The 19,823-nt window shown below is 42.2% G+C and overlaps 1 protein-coding gene across 5 annotated transcripts; it reads left to right on the top strand.

Annotated features, from left to right (window-relative positions):
• Positions 1-610: 610 nt before the first annotated feature.
• zc3h4 (zinc finger CCCH-type containing 4) lies at positions 611-15,924 on the top strand. Of its 5 annotated transcripts, none has more exons than XM_026321171.2 (14): positions 611-920; positions 5,554-5,848; positions 5,978-6,085; positions 6,215-6,434; positions 6,607-6,761; positions 8,051-8,147; positions 8,305-8,441; positions 8,523-8,636; positions 9,158-9,269; positions 9,443-9,552; positions 9,772-10,238; positions 10,734-11,056; positions 11,169-11,417; positions 11,731-15,924. In XM_026321171.2, exons 1-14 carry the CDS (start codon positions 841-843, stop codon positions 13,455-13,457), a joined length of 4,194 nt encoding a protein of 1,397 aa, XP_026176956.1. In that variant the 5' UTR covers positions 611-840; the 3' UTR covers positions 13,458-15,924. The 5 variants fall into 5 exon arrangements, with proteins under 5 accessions (XP_026176956.1, XP_026176946.1, XP_026176937.1 ...); XM_026321161.2 differs by having other exon boundaries at positions 5,978-6,136; positions 6,215-6,419; XM_026321152.2 differs by having other exon boundaries at positions 5,978-6,136.
• Positions 15,925-19,823: the final 3,899 nt, after the last annotated feature.

Here is a 19,823-nt window from a genome sequence, read left to right as displayed (position 1 = left end):
ATTAAGCAATATTTATTTAAATTGTCTGTATTGTGGGACCTAATAACAAACTGATCAGATGGAAAAGATCCCCAGGCATGCATTGCCCTCTGATCCCATTCAGTCTCTTTATTAGGCAGCTTAAACTGACTGTTAAGACCTCATGACTGAGAGTTAAAGTCTGTACAACTTTTGTTATGTAAGTTTGATTTTTGAATGGTGTAAACACATTTAACTGGAGCCTAAAATAAACAAGAGACTAATAGCCTATTATGATGCAACACTGTGTGTTATTCTAAGTCTGGTGGATAATCTAGAAAAATATTTCCTTAATAATTCAGTTCTTAATGCATTTCACATACACAAATCTACAAGGTTTAACTCCAAATCCCGATTTCGTCGTTTTCCTGCTGAATTAGCCTGAATCACCTTCTTAAACAAATCAAGGACACAAAAGCTTTAAATACTGAGTACTATTTTGTCTGACAGAGCACCTGCAAGTCTAACTTGGGAGCTGATTTTTATAATGTTCGGTTCTCATTCGGTAATTTCCGTGAGCAGCGTACAAGAACGTTATTCGTCGTGACGTCATTCGTAGAGAAGCCCGCCCCTTTCTCCTCGGAGAAGACGGTCGGCCATTTTAGGTTTATCAGTCGTCATTTCACATCGCTACAGTAGGACGAAGAGCGTCAGGACTCAATTTCATCAAATTTCTCTTACAACTGTAGTGGAGAATTGCCTACTATGAACTGAAACTCTTCCTAAAACCACAACAAGTAGATTCCTAGTGAAGTGACGCATAAGCCAGTAGATTCCAGTGTCGAGTTGTAATTTTTTTGCACCTCAATGTAGCTAGAGGAAATGGCTGTGGAAAGCATGACTGTCCATCCAAACTCCCCAACTACCAACCACGAACACAACAGTCTCCTGACTGACGAAAGGTCGAGTAATTCTACAATCATATTTAAATGAAATTATTTATTTGTCCTGTGCTTTTACACAAAAAGCCCGGGGTTTCTTTTTCTTTGTTTTTTTTTCTGTCAGAGGGATTAAACTCGCCTTTTCTGGAAAACGAGTACTGAGGTAAAACGCGCCATGTTGACACGACAACGCCAACTGGAAGGCCAAATAACGTTAGCGCCTGGGATAACGCTAACGTTATTCCCTGTATTTCTATTTTTTAATTACCGTTTCCCAATCAGCGATCAATCGACTCAAGCCAACTTGGCTGAAGGAAAAAAAGACGAGGTCGAAACAGCTGATCATACGTTAAGTTAGCCGCCATACTGGCCTCTTCAGCGATTATAAAGCATCGGTTAACTACTTGTTTATTGTTAACTAATTAACGTTAATTCAACTAGGTATGTGTGCGGTGACACTTATTGTGCCGCAGATGGAGAAAAAGCCAAACGATCGTGTTGTGATTACCGTGGGCCTATTTTTAGGCTAACTTAGCACCATTAGCTTGTTAGCTAATGTTACCGACCATTGCAGTTGGCCAAGAGCGAGGAGGCTAAGCTAACGGCTAATGGTTTTTGCTCGTGCTAGTTTGCTAACGTTATCTGTTTCCAATCGGTGTATTTGAACATACCGCTAACCAACATTGCCAGATCAACTTGGTAGTTGTTTTTTTTACTAGTTAAATTATGCCGTAAGCCGTCCAGCCTGTCTGTTTAGTTGGCCTAAGGGTATTGCCAACTTATTAGGTCACGCACTTTAAAATTGAACTTTGCTCATCGTCTTTCTGCCTGAATAACGTCACCACTCGGAAGAAAACATATTTTAGCTCTTAAACACTCTGATGGTTGGCGTTTCTTTACCTCAATTTAAAACTTTTACATTTTCTTAAAGATTTGAGTTTCTTAAAAGTGTCGACTAATCAGTTTTATAGCTAGCTTTTTAAACGCTTGTTGCTCATGAATATTTGTCTTAACATATCACTCTCATTCACAGTCGTGCCCACAGCGACTCGTCCCAAACATCCACAAAAGTCCCCAAAAATGTGCAAAACGTCTGCAAAGCATCCCAGAAGTGTTTCAAGTCAAACACAATGTTCCCTTTTTCCACAGTGCCCAGTTGGCAGTTTGCTGTGTGATGCCCAGTTGGCCCTAACTTTACTTTAAAGTCCCACAAACCCCACTAGAGTCCCTAAAAGGTTAGGGGAAAACTTTTTCAATGGTTTTCAGTGCAAAATGAGAAGGAAGCCTGTCACAGTAAGTATTCCCCATTTTAATCATGGCCCTTTGCTTATAATGAAGTAGGTTATGGACTCAGCCACTGAGCTAATAATGTACCATAATGCATGGTAAATCCTTTGATTCAGACATCCTTAATGGACAGAAGTAATCTTGTGCTCTGTTGAACTTCTCACAGTTGTTTGCTAGTAGGGTGTGTTAATAGATTTTACACTTTGTTACAGTGTGAATGGATATAAGTGGAAACTTGTTTGGCATAATTTACATGGATGAGAATAACTGCACAGATCTGGACCTTATTGGGTTTAGCCATCATCAGCAATTGATTGATTGATGTCTAGTCTAATTTAATTTAATCTAATTTATACCTTATTAAGTAAACATGTTTCTCTCTAGGTCTGTTTAGCCTCAGATTGTGAGTTACCTGATCAGTTACAGATCAGATGTATCAATAAGTGTTCATTTTCTGAGCCTAGAGAAGTCTTGTTGGACTGGTTTTTATCCAAAATGGTACATTGATGTCAGCAGGTTGTGTGTACAGTATCTCAACAGTGTTAAAGTATTATGATTTTACTATGAAAATACGAGATGGCCCATAGTGAACCCCAGATACTCCTGATTCATAACAATCTGCAGCCAAATCTCTGTGCTACTATAGCCAGTCCACCACTGTGGCAATAGTTTCTCTTGTGACAAGTCTGTGTACCTGACTTTGACACAGCTGCAAGCCAGCTTCTTATCACCTGCCAGTAGTGAGGTGGAGGAGTGACTTGGCTTTGCATGATACTCCTGAGTTCATGGTGTTTATGTTCAAAGCTGATAGCTGGTGCAGGACAAAGAGCCCATAGTTGACAGTTTCTTTGCTAAAATATTTTGAGTAAAAATTGTTGGTATTGAGACAGTATTGGTGGAAAACATTGAATAATTGTATATTTTGGAGCTAATTTTCATAGAATGACTGAGAAGAGACATTAAAGTTAAGAAATGATTTTCAAAGAGAGCATAACATGTTTTGGATTTCATTCTTTTGTTCCAGAGAAAAATCAAATGATCCAAAATATGCAGGTAGGCTTTGTTTATTATAGATTATTCTCTGTAGCAGAATTGTGCCTGTGGAGCAATTTCAACTTTTATACCAACTGTTTCACTAAAACTTTTGGATTACTTTGCTGCATAAAACCCCAAACTCCCTCAAATCTAGATAAAGGAACGTCTAACTCTAACTCAGAAAAGTCATCCAGATAACTTATCTATTGAGGCAGTGCCCTGATAGTTTCAGTTGTGTTAGTGGGTTCCAATGAGGACAAAAATATCATGGTAAAAATGTCGGATAGTAATTCCATACAGTGTTCAAGTATCATTTTACTAAGAAAATTCAAAGTTTTGTACTTGGAATCAGTTCTTGTTTTTGTATTCCAGTGATGAAATAAGCTAATGATTATCATTCACTTGTAGCTGTTGAGTCAGTCATGATTGTTCCTCTGCAGTTGAACACTGTTTGTGAAAGTGAGGTTAAGCACAAGCTATTAAGGGTGTATGTTGTGCTCTCTCCAGAGGAAGCTGGTATGCCGAGGATGTGGTGCAGTGCATTGCACACATACAGTGCAGCTGACGTTTTGTCTGAGAGGTTGAGTATTCCAACCACCTGCTCTGTCTCAGATCACAGAGTACACTCTCTGTGTAGGACAGAATCTGCCTTTGAGATATTATACAGCTCTAGTCAGGTCAGTGAATAAGTGCAACACTGGCCCCAGGCCTTACTCCCAGCCTCCTGCAAATAGTCATTTCAGCCTGCTTTGAGTTTGTCGATCCTCAGATAAAGAGTTAATAATACCTTGTGTCTTTGCTGCTACTAAATAATTTGACCCCTGTTTCTGCCTGGCATAAATCACACTACGTCTTGGCCAGTGAAAATGGCGGACAAAACAATGACCAGTCAAACTATGGCATTGGCACTGGTATTGGCTTAATTCTTGGATAAAATTGTGGCACAGTGGAAAGGAAAATACACTAAAGCAGGGCTTTTGAAATTTGGATTAATAGCAGCTTTTTCCCTGGGGTGGATATGTTGCACTTTTCTAGCCTAAATTGACATTTGTTGTTGCTGGTAAGATTTGTAAAAGCTGTTCTCCATTTCACATGTCCTCACTGTGTGTTGCCTGCTCTCCCACCACTCTCTGCAGGATGAGGCCTGTATGTGATCCCTGTCACTTAGTGCCTCATGGTTGTGCTCTCATTGCCTTGTGTGGAAGTGCCGTCTTGGCAGTTGACCGCAGTGACAGCATGTTAGTAATTCGTTGTCTGTCCCTGAAATGTTGCAGTTCAAACACCCAAATAATGGTTTTTGACTGATGGCCAGTAATACATACAGGAGCACAAAACTCATCTGTAGACCTGGTTTGATGACTAGTGCAGCAAAAAAGTAATTATTTATATTTTTAGATAAGGTGTAATTAAATCCAAATTGATGTGTTATTGACTCTGTAAGTGTGTATTTTGCTCACTATGGGCTGTATGTACTTGTATGTTCGCTGATTTGGTTGATGACAATTACAGTCAGGTGTGTTGGCCAAACTGAAGGTATAATAATTAGTTGCTGTGAAGTTATATTTTTGTTCCTTGTATTGATTTAAATGTTTTTGCTTTAGCAATACAATAAATTCCCCTCAGCGTATGCAGAAAGTGTTTTGACATCTTAGTGCGGCTTTCCTTTGGGTAATATGTTGAGCAGTTGGTTTTAGGTGATTTCTGGGTTCACGGCAGCTGTTTTTAGTGCACTTTTGAGGGCATGCATCTGTGCAGTAGTGTTATCTGTACTGCACAAAATGTTTCAACCTGTAGTTTAAACAGGCAAATATCTGTGAGAAATACAGCTGCAGGGTCACAGCCCACACAGAAATACAGTTCATCAGACAATGAATCACCAATTTTAATATACAGTTGTCTGTCCAATAGTGTCAGATGTTCCTAATACATAGCCCTGCAGTGCTGCTAGATATCAAAAAAGTTCATAAGAGAAAGTAGTAGCCATATAGAAATCCGCGTCCAACGCCATAAATTTTAAGTACAGATTACAATCATTTGATTTTTTTACATTTAAAGTTAAGAGCGTTTTTTTTTTTTTTTTTTTTTAACCCCACTGGCATCACGATTGGAGAAAAAGCTCAAACTCTCTCAGCTTCCTCCCGTGGTGTAGCTGGGCGCATTTTAAATCGGTGGCGCAGCAGGGGTGCGGGGGTACAAAGCTAGGTCTCAGTCACAATGAGTAGCAGCACAATGAGAGAATGCTGTTGCTGCCCCAGCTTTTCAGAACTGCATGGGCCGTCAGCCACAGATGAGATGTGTAACTTTCCTTTGTATTCATTGTTTCCATATACAGGCCAGATGATGGAGAGCTGGAGGAGGGTGAGCTGGAAGATGATGGGGGAGAAATGGAGGAGGAGGAGATGGGTGGAGGTGTGGCCGCAGCAGGAGACGGGGGTGATGAAGCAGGTGGAGGAGGTGAAGCAGCAGGGGAAGGGGCTGGGGAGAGGCCTCGCCGAAGTCGGGAGCACCACGCCAGCAGCGATACAGATGACGAGAGAGCGCATCGTCGCAAGAGGAAGAGAAAGAAGGAGAGGGAGCGAGAAAGGGAGAAGAGGAGGTCCAAGAAGAAACGAAGATCCAAACACAAAGTATGAATGTTGGCATCTGCAGATCTAAAAAGATGCAGTTATCTGTACACTACTGTCTTTGTCTAAGGAATCATCAGGCTTGCCTTTTGTCTGAATTTTTTTTAATCTATTTCTTTCTCTCTTTTCCAGCGTCATGCATCCTCTGATGATGACCATTCAGACTACAGTGATGACTCTGACTATAGTCCTAGTGAGAAAAGGAAGTATAGAGAGTACAGTCCTCAGTATCCCCCTTCTGTAAGTCTGCAGAGAAAACCTTCCACCATTGAGGCACCACTTAAAATCTTGGTAATTTTACATATGTCGTTTTTTTTAAGTGACCTGTTTCTGTATTTGCTAATTTTTAAAATGTCAACTTGTCTCTAGTCTCATGGCGGCTATGGCAGCTCAAAGAAAGGCAACTACATGAAGATGGACAAGCAGAGCTACGGAGGCTACGATGAGTATGACGATGATAACTACGAGGGTGAGGAAGATGAGGATCTGGGGGATGAAGATTATGATGACTTCACCAAGGAGCTCAACCAGTACCGCAAGGCCAAGGAAGGAGGGGGTGGTCGTGGCGGGCGAGGTGGGTTCCCTGGAGGTAAACTGACTTTTTAGTTTACATGCCCATGTGTGACAAAAGCTTAGGAGTAGATTGTTCACCATGTGCTGGCAACACAATTGTTTTAACAGTAGAGCATCATAAGTTTCTTATCAATCCACGTTCCATAGATAAGTCACTAACTTATCTCTTTGCCTTCGTGTCTTTGAAGGGGGAAAAGGTCGTATGAAGAACCAGAGAGGCCGTGGAGGAATGAGGGGAGGGAGGAGGGGAAGAGGAGGAAACAGAGGAAGAGGAGGGAGAGGTGGAGGAGGAAAGATGGGAGGAGACAACGACGATGGGGACGGTTATGGAGACGACGTGGAGGTGAAGCTTAGAACTCAGGATGAAGCCTGTTATGTATTTGCTTTGGTCAAAACCCGGGGAGCAAGTACTTGTTCTCTTTTTGTTGTATTTTATGTATTTGCACAGTTGTTTAATCAAAACCACCTAGTTACCCCGGTCCCAGGCCTGGGACCAAAATTGTATTTCCAGATGTACTAGAACAGATCGTCGGACAAATTTGAATAAAGTCCGACAAACTATATATGAAATGAAAGGAGAAAGTCTCACGATTCAAAGCAATTTAGGATTGAATTATCACAGCGACAACAGTTTCTTAATGTTTAACAAGAGTGAAAATATTCCAATATGACACATCCTACCTTTGTGGACAAGTAAAGAGCCAGACATGTACTGAAACTGCACATGTTGCATATTATTTTTTTCCTTAGAATCCAGGGAACATAGTGCATCCATGTTTTTAGTCCAAAAGACGTATTATCCCTGAGTAAATCCATAAAACCATTGTCGTCCTCATGAAAAGTTTTAATCCGGTTCGTTTTACGGTTGATTTCGCCGTTTATTCAATAAATATTGACATAGCAAGCTTCTGTGAATCACATCAGACCTCAATCAAACTTGTTACGTTTTAAGCGTAAATAAGCATGAAACCAATAGGAATCACCACTGAGAGCAAATCCCACCAGGGGGAGAGGACGAATTCTAATGAAAGTAGAATCAGCCAGTCGCATCGTTTGTCAATGATGACTGACGTATATTGTAGCCAATGAAAAGCCCTTCCCAGCGATGTATCACGCTGTATGGCTGATGATGGGGAAGGGAGATTTAAATGGCCCCCGCCGCTACAGTAACTTTCCTTGACAACGCTGGGCATGCAGTGAGTGAAGCTAGTGGGGGAAGGGGAGTCATATTTCATATTTTACAGTGTGGAATAATAAACTGGAAAGTTTTTCCTTTTAACGACACCAAGGTCATCAATATAACCCTTAAAATGTAAAGACAACAGCTAGTTTAATTTGGGTATGTGTTGTTTGGCCATGTGCCGAAAAAGGGGCGGGGTAGCTAATATATTTCGTCATGGAAGCATTCCAGTACACAAATGCCAACCCTCACTGTTCAGCACAAATCAAACCTGTTGGTGGTCTTCATAGGAAGTGTTTTTCTTATTAATGGGATAATTCTGAAAATACACTTGGCAAACATTTTTAGGGTTCACATAGTACTATTACTACTATAACAGCTTTACATTTCATTGCAGGCTGATGCTGAAGTTATATACTGTGACGTGACACATATTAAATCTGTCCTTACAGTATGGAGATGATGACTATGACAACATGGGGGATGATGACTATGATGACTATTCAAAAGAACTGAACCAATACAAGAAGTCCAAAGACAGAGGCAGAGGTGAGTTTGGACCTTTGTGTTTTTGGCATTTTTGTCTAGTCCTCTTCTTAGATGTAGCACAGGTTGTGATAATGATGCACAAACTAATTCATGGATTAACTGCTCACTGCTCTGTATTGGCCAGAAATTCACTCATTGTCTTAAATGTCTGAACCAGGAGGTAAAGGAGGCCGTGGGCGAGGCAGAGGTAAAGGAGGCCGGGGTATGATCAGAGGAGGAAAGGGTCGAAACCGAGGGAGAGGCAGAGGTGACATGGGAAATGATGACGACAACAACGGAGACATGGACAACGGGGTAAGACTTTTGAAATGAAAATTAAATAAGTTTGGGTAATCCCAAATAATGCAGTGCATGTAATGATTTGTGTGTCTTCAGGATGGAGGTGGAGGTGATGGACCAGGAGTAGGGAGGAGGAATCAGAATGAAAAGCACCAGGATAAGAAAGGAAAGGCCATCTGCAAATACTACATCGAGGGGAGATGTACCTGGGTAAGACAGCAAAATATTTTCTCTTTCTACGTATATTGACAGATGTGACTTAAAAAACTTTGAAAGTCTTGTGCTTTCAATTAATCCAGATTTGATTAGTGCTTATGCTCAATAGAAAATTAAATGTTTTAATTCCTCAAATGTGGCACAAATTTCCCCAAATAACTGGATTTAAAGTTGTTTGCAACCCGGTTTAAATCAGTAATTTACAACATCTCCATGGCCAACAGTCTCAGGAAGCAGCCTGGTCTAATACATGATTGAAAACACACATCATTGAACTGTGCCAAGTTACAAAGAGTGAGTGTATGCTGACAAAAACCCACGCAGCCTGATACCACATTAAATAACTGTCAACAAAAAACAGTGAGGAAACACAAAGGACAATATTTAACATAGTTTAATATTGAACCTATTATTTATTTTAGCCTTTGAGGTTTATAAGTCACCTAGTGGTGATAGGTCTCTCAACCCTGTCAGCCATCAGATCACTGCATGTTGGCCTTTTGTTTAACCACCAGGGGGACCACTGCAACTTCAGCCATGACATTGAGCTGCCCAAAAAGAAGGAGCTGTGCAAATTCTACATCACTGGATTCTGCGCCCGAGCCGACCACTGTCCTTACATGCATGATATCCTTTACTATTGACCAAAGAGGGGGAATTCTGGGTATTCTGATGTTCATTTAATCAAATACATTGTCTCTATTTAAAAAGGGATGATTAAATAGTAAATATTTTATTCCAATTCCACTTAATTGAAACTGTGAGAAAATGTGTTAATCAGTCCTTGACTTTTATGCTACGTGAATTCCCCTGTAAGCTGTTCCACACCACAGGAAACTGTGTCAATGGAGATGAGTGTATGTTCTCCCATGATTCCCTCAATGATGACACTCAGGAGCTACTCAACAAGGTAGGATCCTTAAACCATGTGGTCAATTTACCCTGTAAACTAGGTAGTGAAAAGATTTATTTTAAAGCTATATTGTGTGTATTAAAGTTATTTAAAGGTCTAAAGTGAAATACAGCTTCTGAAGTCTCCAGACTAAAGCCGTTTGCTCATTAACAGAATCCTTTAGAAAAGATTTCAGATAACCTTATGGTTGGATTTTTCTGTGGTCTTGTTGTCTAGATGCTGGCAGAGGATGCAGAGGCTGGAGCTGAGGATGAGAAGGAGGTGGAGGAGCTGAAGAAACAGGGGATCAACCCTCTCCCCAAACCTCCTCCTGGAGTCGGCCTCCTCCCGACTCCTCCTCGTCCTGTTCCAGTAGCCGCTAACACAGGGACTGGGGAATTTTGTGGGCCTGCAGCAGGTGACTTTGGTGCTATTCCTGGACCTAACCAGGGACCTGTTGCCAGCAAAGTTCCCACAGGACCAGTGCCTGTTCCTGGACCTAACCCCTGTGTTGGCCCCCCTGTCAATGGCCCTGATGGAAGTCCTTTCCAGGGTGGACCCCCAAATCCCAGTGGCCCACCTCCCCACATGGGACCTGCACCTCCTGGTGGTGGAGGGGGCAGCTGCACTGGGAAGAAGATCCCCTCATTATTTGAGATTAAAGTTCAGCCAACAGGACAGCTGGCTCAGAAACTGGCTGTCAGGTAAGAGATCAGAAAACAAACATTAAGAATTAAAGGTTCTCTATACATTCATATTGGTTGAAAATTGAGTTTCTGATCTTACGTAGAAGGTGGTCTAGGTTTGTAGTTTATTGAAGGAATAATCCCCAGAGACTCTCTTTAAATACTTCAACCTGTAGGCGTGAAAGGCAGCTCTCAACAATTTTAGGTTGCTCCTGTGGCAATGATGGCAGCTGTATTTAGAATTGACTCTCAGGCTTGAACCATTAAACAGTCATTCAAGCCTGTGAGTGATTATTTTCAGTTAACTTCAGAGTATCAAATTCAAAGCTAAATGTAATATTTGTCAATTCAGTTTGTCCTGTAGACACTATATGTTGGGTGATAGGGTAACATGGAGCCTTAAATTATTCCAATACATCTTCTAACTGTGGATAGGAAATGTAAGGATGCCTGATGTCTCCCTGCAAAGAATCCACTCTGTGAATCCTGACTCCTGTTTCCTTCTTCTATAAGGAGCCAGACTCCCAGTTCAAACCAGGGTCAAGCTGCAGCACCTGGACCCCAAGGGGCCCCTGGTGCCCCCCCTACCCGCTTTCCTGGTCCTCCAGGCATGATGCCCCCTGATATGCAGAACATGGGCCCCAACATTGGAATGAACCAGGGACCCCCCAACATGGGCCCCGGTGGACCACCCATGATGGGAGGATTTGTGTCTGGTGACGGTCCTCCTCATGCAGGGACTATGCCTCCAGGGCCTCCTCAGGCTGGAGGAAACTTTTTCAATAACTTCTTCAATCAGCAGGAGGGGATGAAGATGGAAGGAGTGGTGCAAGAAGGTGAGAGTGAATTTCAGGAATCAAATCAAGTAATTAAAAACTAAAAGTGTAAAGCAATCCTGTGGGTGGAACACTATTTGTTCTAATAAGAACATTCTCTCTTCCTTCTCAGGTGACAACTTTCAGGTTTTTTCTGGCATGGATGACAGAGGAGGAACGGGGAAATTTGGAAATCAGTCAGGTGGCCAAGAAGCCTCTGGTAGTGCAGCGTCAGCCAATCAGGGAGCGATTTCTGTGCCTGACTTTCTCCCTCCAGCACAACGTGTCCTGTTCATGAGGATCCAACAGAAGCAGCAGGAGGAAGAGGAACGAGCTCGCCGGATGGCCGAGGGAGGAGCAGAGAAGAGCAGAGACACTGAAGGTAAAGTAGAACCTACTGGTCATTTGTCTGAAAAGTTCTTCTTTGTGACTAACACATTTTATATTTAGTCTATAAACAGTCTTCCTTTTACGTGCTGAGATTATTCCTAGCTTTTAATTTGGTGACCTAGTTCACAGTAAGAATATACAGATGGAGCTGCCAGTAAAATAAACTTCGTTTTTAAATGAACCTTCTTGCCTTCCCAACAGTCTGCAGAAACGTCTGATTTGATGGCTTTAACATTTCCCTCAAGATTGATTAATTTAACTAGATGTGTTGGAAAAGTGCAGTAAACGTATCTGTCCTTTCCCAGGTGACTCAGGGAACTGGTACTCCAGTGAGGATGAGGACGGTGGTGGTAGCGTGACCTCCATTTTGAAGACCCTCCGTCAGCAGACGCAGGCTCCTCAAAAATCTGACGGCCCCCCCAGCGATCCTCGCCTCCAGAAGGCCTCTCCTGCCAACCCCCAGGCTCGCCCAGCAGACCCCCGCCTGGTTCGGGATCCACGACTGGCACGCGCTTCAGAGTCAGCCCAACTCTCCGACACCACCCACTCTGCTCCATCTACTTCAGGCCCACCTGCAGACCCCAGGTTAGCCCGGTTAGCTGCTGCTGCCTCAGCTGGATCCACCTCTCACTCACCTCCTGGTCCTAAACCAGAACCTCCTTTGGTCTACAAGCCCCCACCACTGACAACCCCAGCAGCAGATGAAGAGGAAACAGAACGAGCTCTACGGGACAAGCCGGTACCAATTCCTCTGGACCCACTCATGGGTATGGCTCTAAGAGATCCGCGCTCCCAGTTGCAGCAGTTCAGCCACATCAAGAAGGATATTGTTCTTCACATGCCAGCCTTTGCTAAAACAATCACCTGGTCACCTGAAGATCTCCTTCCACTCCCCATCCCTAAACAGGATCTGCTCCCACTCCCACCAGGCATCCCTCCTGTGCCTTCGCTAGACCCACGTCTTTCTCGTACCCAGCAGCAGCAGCAACAGCAGCAGCAGCAGCAGCAGCAGCAGCAGCTCCACACGTCACTCCCTCACTCACAGCCTCCCCAAGTACAGTCTCCTCCCTCCTTGGACTCCCCTGCTCCTTCCTCCTCCACTTCCTCCCTCCCAGACTTTGAGCTGCTGTCTCGTATTTTGAAGACTGTAAACTCCAGCCCTTCTCAGACACCCTCTCCTCCTCTCTTACCCACTCCTGCTCCACCTGTATCACTGCTGGGTTCCCCATCTGCCACGACTCCTGCACCTCCAGAGAAGCCTGTGGACCCTCGCATGGCACGTAAAGGCCCCACAGATCCCCGTCTCCAGCCACAAAAGTCAGTACTGAAGCAGCCTTCGGATCCCACGCCTCCTGTCCCTTCCACGTCCCCAGTAACATCATCTGGTTCCTCCCCCCCTGCCATCGCCCCCTACGACCCGAGACTGCTGTCCTCAGGCGGGGCAGGGCGTGGTGTGGGGACTGGGACACCAGGGGGAGCTAGTGTGCTGAGCAGCATCAGTCTCTATGACCCTCGGACTAACAAACCAGGCAGCCCTGGTACCAGCACTGGCTCTAACAATTCCCCCACCTCAGCCAGCACAGAATCCAAACCCAACGACCCCACGACAGGTAAACCTAAGTCTAAGGAGCCCCTGTTTGTTCGGAAGTCTGCATTGGACCAGCCAGAGCCAGAGAAAAGTGGAGAACAAGGGACTGATCGGTACAACAGCTATAACCGGCCACGGCCCAAGCCTGCACCCTCACCTAACTCTACGGCCCAGGGGGGGTCCGCTGCAGCTGGGGCAGCTGCGGGTGGAGGTCAGGGTGCTTCTGGAGCTGTTGGAGATCAGGGCACTGCGGGCATCCACAACCTACCAGTGTCCTCTCTTTTTGGTGTTGTGAAACAGGCCACCAAGCCCGGTGGGACAGGTAGCCCCTTTGGAGGAAACAGTCCAGCACAGCCTGACCAGGCAACCACAGACCAGGACAACGCTTCACTCAAGGACGTTTTCAAAGGCTTCGACCCCACGGCGTCGCCCTTCTGTCAGTGACCCCGCCACTGGAATGATAAAGACCATCATGTGGTCGGCCGGTGGCTTGTCATAACATTTTTGGACACTGAGCAGATCGGTGTAAACGGGAGAGAGCAGCGCACTGAGGCCTATGAGACCGGGTTGGTTGGTTAAGACCAACGTTTGTGAACAAACTGATACCACACAACTTTTTTTTACATGCGTGCACACACACACACCCACACCCACACCCACACACCACAGTGTTGCAGATTCTATAAAAGACTTATGGGTTGAGGGGAGGGGCTTAAATTTAAATCTATATTTTAAACAAACCTATTGATGTATAAATAAATGTATTCTCTTCATTTCAGTGCTTAATGAGAACAGTTATTCAGACAGCAACTAAAACATTTATATGGAATGAACGTTTTAACTTCACATCTTGTCATCCATATCATTTCAGTTTCTCAGCTCAGTATGTAGTAAATCTTCAAACTGTTTGATGTGCTCCTCTGTGTTTCTCAGCCGTACAGATTTCTCAGAGCTCTTGCTAACAGATTGAAAGAGAGGTCATGTTTTTTATCTCACATATTTCTGAACAAAATTATTTTTGGTGTTTTTGTGATTGAGGCAGTTCCTTTATCACTGTTGCCCATCAAAAACAAATCGGCTCTATATTAATACTTTGGCATTCATCGCCTTCTTTATTCTTTTCACAAACTGTTTACTTTTGTAAAACAAAAACATATATTTTGTCATTATGACACGTCACCACGAGACAACTGCAGATAGCTTAAATCTATATTCAGCTTGATTTTGTTTTTTAGTATTTATTTTTCTACTTCTTTGCACTGTCAGTTTCCTCTGAGTCCTCTGAGGGTTGTATTAATATTTTAATGGCAAAACTCCCAGTTGTTCCTATACTGTTTTCTTTCAGGAATTTAGCTCTTACCCAAAACATGCAACTTTGCTGTTGACCTGCCTCTCTAACCGCTACACCACTGTTCCTTTGGCCCCATTTACTTAGTTTTCTTTCAGCAGTCCTGTTGCTAAAAGAAAAAACAGGATTTCAGATGAACATTTCTCTGAAAATGGAGAGCATCCAGTTCACGAATGACACTGTCAGAGGAGAAGAATAAGAGTATTTGCTTCTCAGATTCAAAAGTGTCAAATTCCACATGTCCATCTTCAGTGGCCGATTTTAGCTATCGGGTGGTTAGCCATAGCACCAGTAGTGATGCAGGGACATTTTACAAGTTTTTGTTGAAAAGTTGATGTTCCCCAAAAGTGCAACCAGTAATTAAACAGCATTGGCTGATAAACATTTATGTCCTTCATTTTCCCCATCTTGATCAGAATAGGAGGCTTTGATTCAGTGATTTACGATAATCAACTTGATTTTAGCTTTTAGTTATTTTATTAATGTTTTGTTAAGAAATGCTACAGGGCATGACTGCAGATTTCTCAGAGCAGCTGAGGAAAGAAAAGATTTGCAGCCTTAGAGTGCACAAGCTTTCAGCTGTAGAGGTTGGTGGCAGATGGACAATCATTAACTGGACGTGGACCTAAAATTAAATGCAGAGTCTTGCATTGATCTGTGTAGGTGCTCCCTCTAATGTCGTCCTGAGATGGCATTAACCTGCATTTAATAAGTCATTCACTGCAGGTCTCTTACAGTGGAAGTGCGCACTTCATGGTGGAAATATTTATGGGGATGGATTCACCAGAGCTTCCTTCCTAGTTTCTACCTTAAATTGTGAACAGTTTAGATCAGAAGTGGGTGCAGCAGGTGTTTGCTTTCTGCCTGTTAATCCCGTGATTTATTGCCGGGCTTGTTTGAAACTCTTTAAATGTGAGGTCACTGTAGTGGAGTTTATAGAAGGTGCAGATTGTGCAACAGCTGTCAGGATGTCAGCCGTCTTGTGTAAAAAATGTTGATCGTTTTAATTTATTTTTTTATACTTGGGTAAATATACTTTCTCAATCGTCATTTTTGAACTGAATCATTTTATATGTCAACAATATGTGATTACCACTAATCTCAGTGGGATGCAGGCAGCCTGTAACAGTGTGAAGAGAGGAGAAAAGCTTTTTTTTTTTTTTTATTTGTGTTTGTGTATAAAGGTTCAGACTAACAAAACATTGACTATTGGCTCCCTCCTGTCAGGAGGCTGAGTATCAGCTATAGCAAGTGTGTGAGTTATTGTTCATTTGTTCTTTCCTTCATGGCTTTGTTTTGTTTTGTTTTTCTTTCTGTAAATTTGTCCAGTATCCACTCATTGGAGGAGTTTTCTAACTGTACACTGTAGGTGAGGTTGTCAAAGTATTTAAATAAAGTTGACACATGATCAACCAGGTAAAACTCTGTATATTCTATATTTTGATCACCTCAGGTGCTACACCAAGCTGCTTCAGTAACATTAAGAATGAAGAGCAATGTTTTCACAACATTTTTCTGGTGTGAAGTGTTACAGTCTGACATTTACTCTCATGTGGCTAAAAGTCCTGTTATTTTTAAAGTCTCATAGTAAAAACAACTAACTGAAGATGTAAAAGCCGTCATGTCTGTCTTCATGGCGTGCTAAAATAAAAACTGTTTGATTTTTTTTTTTTTTTTCCCTTATCTAAGATATGTGGGTTGTGTGGTGTTCATTTTTCCTGTGTTTTTTGAATGCACATATCAGAACCACGTAGAGAACTAGACGGGTGGAGCTGAGTGTATCAGGACTGTTGGAGTGGGCCAAGGCCTTTCTTTCCTGTGACTATTTAAGTTTGCTTTCCCTTGTTCTGTCATCCTGCCCGCCTGCTTCTCCAGTGAAATCATGAATTATTTGCAACTGTACCTTGACCTGAATCCTTTCATTTTCACAGGCTGGTGTGTTGCTGTCAGGGTTGTGATATTAGTCCTTGCTATCTTTAGACTTCCACTTAAGCTGTGCGGCTTTGAAGGGCCTCTGTGGATCTGGATCGGCACCCGTGCAGCTCGCAGCCTCTTTCCTGGTTAGGCACGATCCTCCAGTGAGTCACTTCCCGTTCCCCTCCCATCCTGCGACACTGGCACCAGGAAAACAAGCTATTCATCCAGTACCTCAAAGGTTTCCTATCACACACACATGCACTGAGCTGCCACTTTATTGAGTACACCCATCTCTTTTGCCCTTGAGCTCCTTGTGTAGTCGAATACTGGCGGCATTGTTCATGACTCTGACTACAAATGAGAAAACCACACTGTTCACTGTGTGCAGCTCTTTCTAAATCAGAGATGCCTAATTATGTTAAAATGTGGAGGCAGTGCAGGCTAGTGACGACATGTCATTATGTGCATTGTTAAATATCCATGAGTGTAGATGTTTGTCTTAGGGGATAAATGTAATTGGATTCTTACTATCAACCCGAAGCTCCAGCTACCATAACATGTACAAAGTTCCCATCATCACCTGTTAACTGATGTTGGACAGTTTAATTTACCAAACACCACAGGTAACACCTACAGTGTGCAGTTTGTTTAATTTAGAATTTGCTTGAAGGTGTGTTTTAATAAACTGGAAATTCGGTGAACTTGCACGTCAGAATAGCTAAGGAGTGACACAAGTGGATGTCAGAGCCAAGTGGGCAGGTCAGGTCTATCCACTGCACACAACCAGTGCTGTTGTGTGAATCATCTTCTGTCTCGCCACAGACAGACGTTCTCACTTAAAGTCACAGGCACAAACACTGGTGACGTCTGCGATTTAGCTGAGTGGATTCCTGGACTGTGCAATCATTACGTCAGTAGAAATGTGTCACATGAACAGTAATTTGGATTCAAAGAACCAGATGTCACAAAAGTGACAATATATCAGCTGTGAAAATTTTTTTGAAAAGCTTCTTTCTTTTGAAAAAGTTGTGTCTGCGACTTTGAGATGGATTTGTTTTTGTGTTTGTTGAATTTGGAGCTCTTGTCTTATAAAATGATTAAAAACACATGTATACTACGACCTTAAGACAAAAACACAAACACACTTTGGTATTTTGAGCATAGTCACATATACATTCATTTTATATAATCATGCCTATACTAGACATATATTAGCAAAGCTAATAAGCAATGCTAAAATAATTTTTTTGTGTATTAATTATTTACAAAATTCTAATATAGAGTAATTGCTAGAAAAACAAATGTAAACTTCTGATTTAGTATTTATTTTTGAAAGTGAAAGCTGTTGTCACTTCATTGTCGATTCCCAACTTTTCTTGACAGAAAAAACCTAAAAGACACCTTTAAATAAACTCATTGGCTTAATTTCAAGCTTTCATATCTTAGTTTCCCAGGTAGAAAGAGGACAGAAGACAAATAACACCATCTTCTCACAAACGAATACATCTCTGGTGTGTTTGATAACTTTACTATGGTAACACAATCAATTTCATGTTGTAAAAAATGCTTGTATGTATTTGGAGCAATGTTGTAGAAATAATACTGGACCTGTGTTTTTTCCACTTTACAGAGTTCACTGAAACACTGACGGGTTGTGTGTTCAGTAATCTGCTTAGCTCCTTGTCCAGGAAGGCTACCTGTGTGAGTGTATAAATAGAAGGTGTGATCCTCTTACAGGACAACTTCGCCTGGGATTTGCAGACCCACGGCCTGTTAGCTGCAGTGCTGTTTCTGCACCAGTGGGGGCGTCGATGTTGATGTCAGAGCTGAAGCTTCAGTCTCCAGTCAAAAAATGTGTTTTTATTTCTCTCTGCTTATTTATGTCTGTCCCATTATCCAGGCAATCACAGCTTGATAAATGTCATAATACTGCTGCATAACACTACTACTGTTTTCCTCAAGCAGAAGAGGTTATGGAAATAATAGAGATTTAGTCCATCAGGATGATTTGCAATTACTATCAAAGAGTGGTCAGAAACAGTTAAACAGCAGCTCAGATTAGGCCGTTGTGTGTGTCAAACAGAAAATAAAAGTGTAGAAGACACTTTTCCTGCGATAGTTTCTCTTCAAGGCGCCCACGCTCTCCTGCCTGGGAGTCTGTCTGTCTCTGTGAGTTGCCTGTTGTAAGAAGCTCTAGATAAGAGTGTCTGGTAAATGCCAAAACTGTACAAATGGGAGTTCCTGCCTCTGAATCCATGTCTGTGTCTGTGGATTCACTTAAACATAACGGATAGACTGGCTTGCAAACTCCTGTAGCAAAATCAACTCAACATACTGTTTCTTTTATGCTGCATGATATCTGCATGATGCTCTGTTTGTTTCTTGGAGCCGTTTTATCCTCCCGTTATGCTGACCTGCAGGAACAGTATGTGCTGGAGCCGAAGTCTCAGCTGATAAATATCCACCCGTTGTGACCTGTTGATGTGCCAGTGGGACATTCATGTGGCTGAGGATGGCCTCACGTGTCAGCTGTGTCAATCAATCTGATTAGTGTTTTAAACATTAGTTTAATCATAATTCACATAGTTTAATGATCACATCACACCCTACAGAACAGCGTCTTTGGTTTGAGCTGACAGAAACGTGACATACCAGTATACAGACAGTTGTGCATTTAATATTAGTTTTAAAAATTGAGTGCACTAATCATAATCCAAATGTACATTCACCATCAAAAAGACAAAAAAGATTTAAGTGAAACAGGTCTAGGAAATCCACCAAATATTTCCTTCTACAACTCAAACTTAAACTTTTAAAGTTTTGTATGTGCAGAAACCATGACATGTTTTTTTTTTTTTTTTGTCATAGGCTGAGTCATTTTAAGGATTCTGCGATTAATAAAGAATAAATGCACCCACTGAAATATCAAAGCTGTTTGTGGCTTGTGATGTGACCAGTACGTCATGTAATCTTACAGGAATTACACCAGTGCAAATTTCAGCATGTGTTTATATCCTTCTGTCTGCAATTATCAAGTGTTGTGATAGTAAAATGTTGATCTCAGTAGAGTCAGTCTGCAAAAACACCTCAGGGTCAGCTGTTATCATGAGTGAAACATATTTGTAACTCTGACACATTAACAACTATTCCTGTTGAGTGAAGAAAGAGGTGCATTTGCTCACCACAGGGCACCAGGCGGGTGGGGTTTAGATAATCAGATCTCTTCTGGGTTACTAATCAAGTGATATGACTCTCAGATCATGTTAATATAGTTTATGTTTAAGTTCAAGTTTTAAATATCCCAAAGTACTGATAGCTCATTTCAAGATTTTCTACCATCATATCTGATCAGCACCTGAAAATATAGTTATGTCAATAATAATTTGGACAGTGACTGTAATTTTTCCTCCACCACAATGGATTGACGAGAAGGAGACAATATGCTGCAGAAAATACCTGACAAAGCATCTCCAGCAGGAAATTAAAGGGAAGGTTTACACTTCAACACCTTGACGTCTTAGTTTCAGACCCACTATGGTGGAGCA

This window comes from Mastacembelus armatus, chromosome 13 (genome assembly GCF_900324485.2).
Source record: "Mastacembelus armatus chromosome 13, fMasArm1.2, whole genome shotgun sequence".
Classification (NCBI taxonomy): Eukaryota; Metazoa; Chordata; class Actinopteri; order Synbranchiformes; family Mastacembelidae; genus Mastacembelus; species Mastacembelus armatus.
This window is presented reverse-complemented; position numbering and strand designations above follow the sequence as displayed.

Excerpts from the sequence above, each read along its gene's own strand:
- zc3h4 (XM_026321152.2), top strand. The coding sequence starts at position 841 with ATGGCTGTGGAAAGCATGACTGTCCATCCAAACTCCCCAACTACCAAC. Across the intron at positions 5,849-5,977 it reads AACGAAGATCCAAACACAAA|CGTCATGCATCCTCTGATGA; the intron begins GTATGAATGTTG and ends TCTCTTTTCCAG. Across the intron at positions 8,637-9,157 it reads TCGAGGGGAGATGTACCTGG|GGGGACCACTGCAACTTCAG; the intron begins GTAAGACAGCAA and ends TTTAACCACCAG.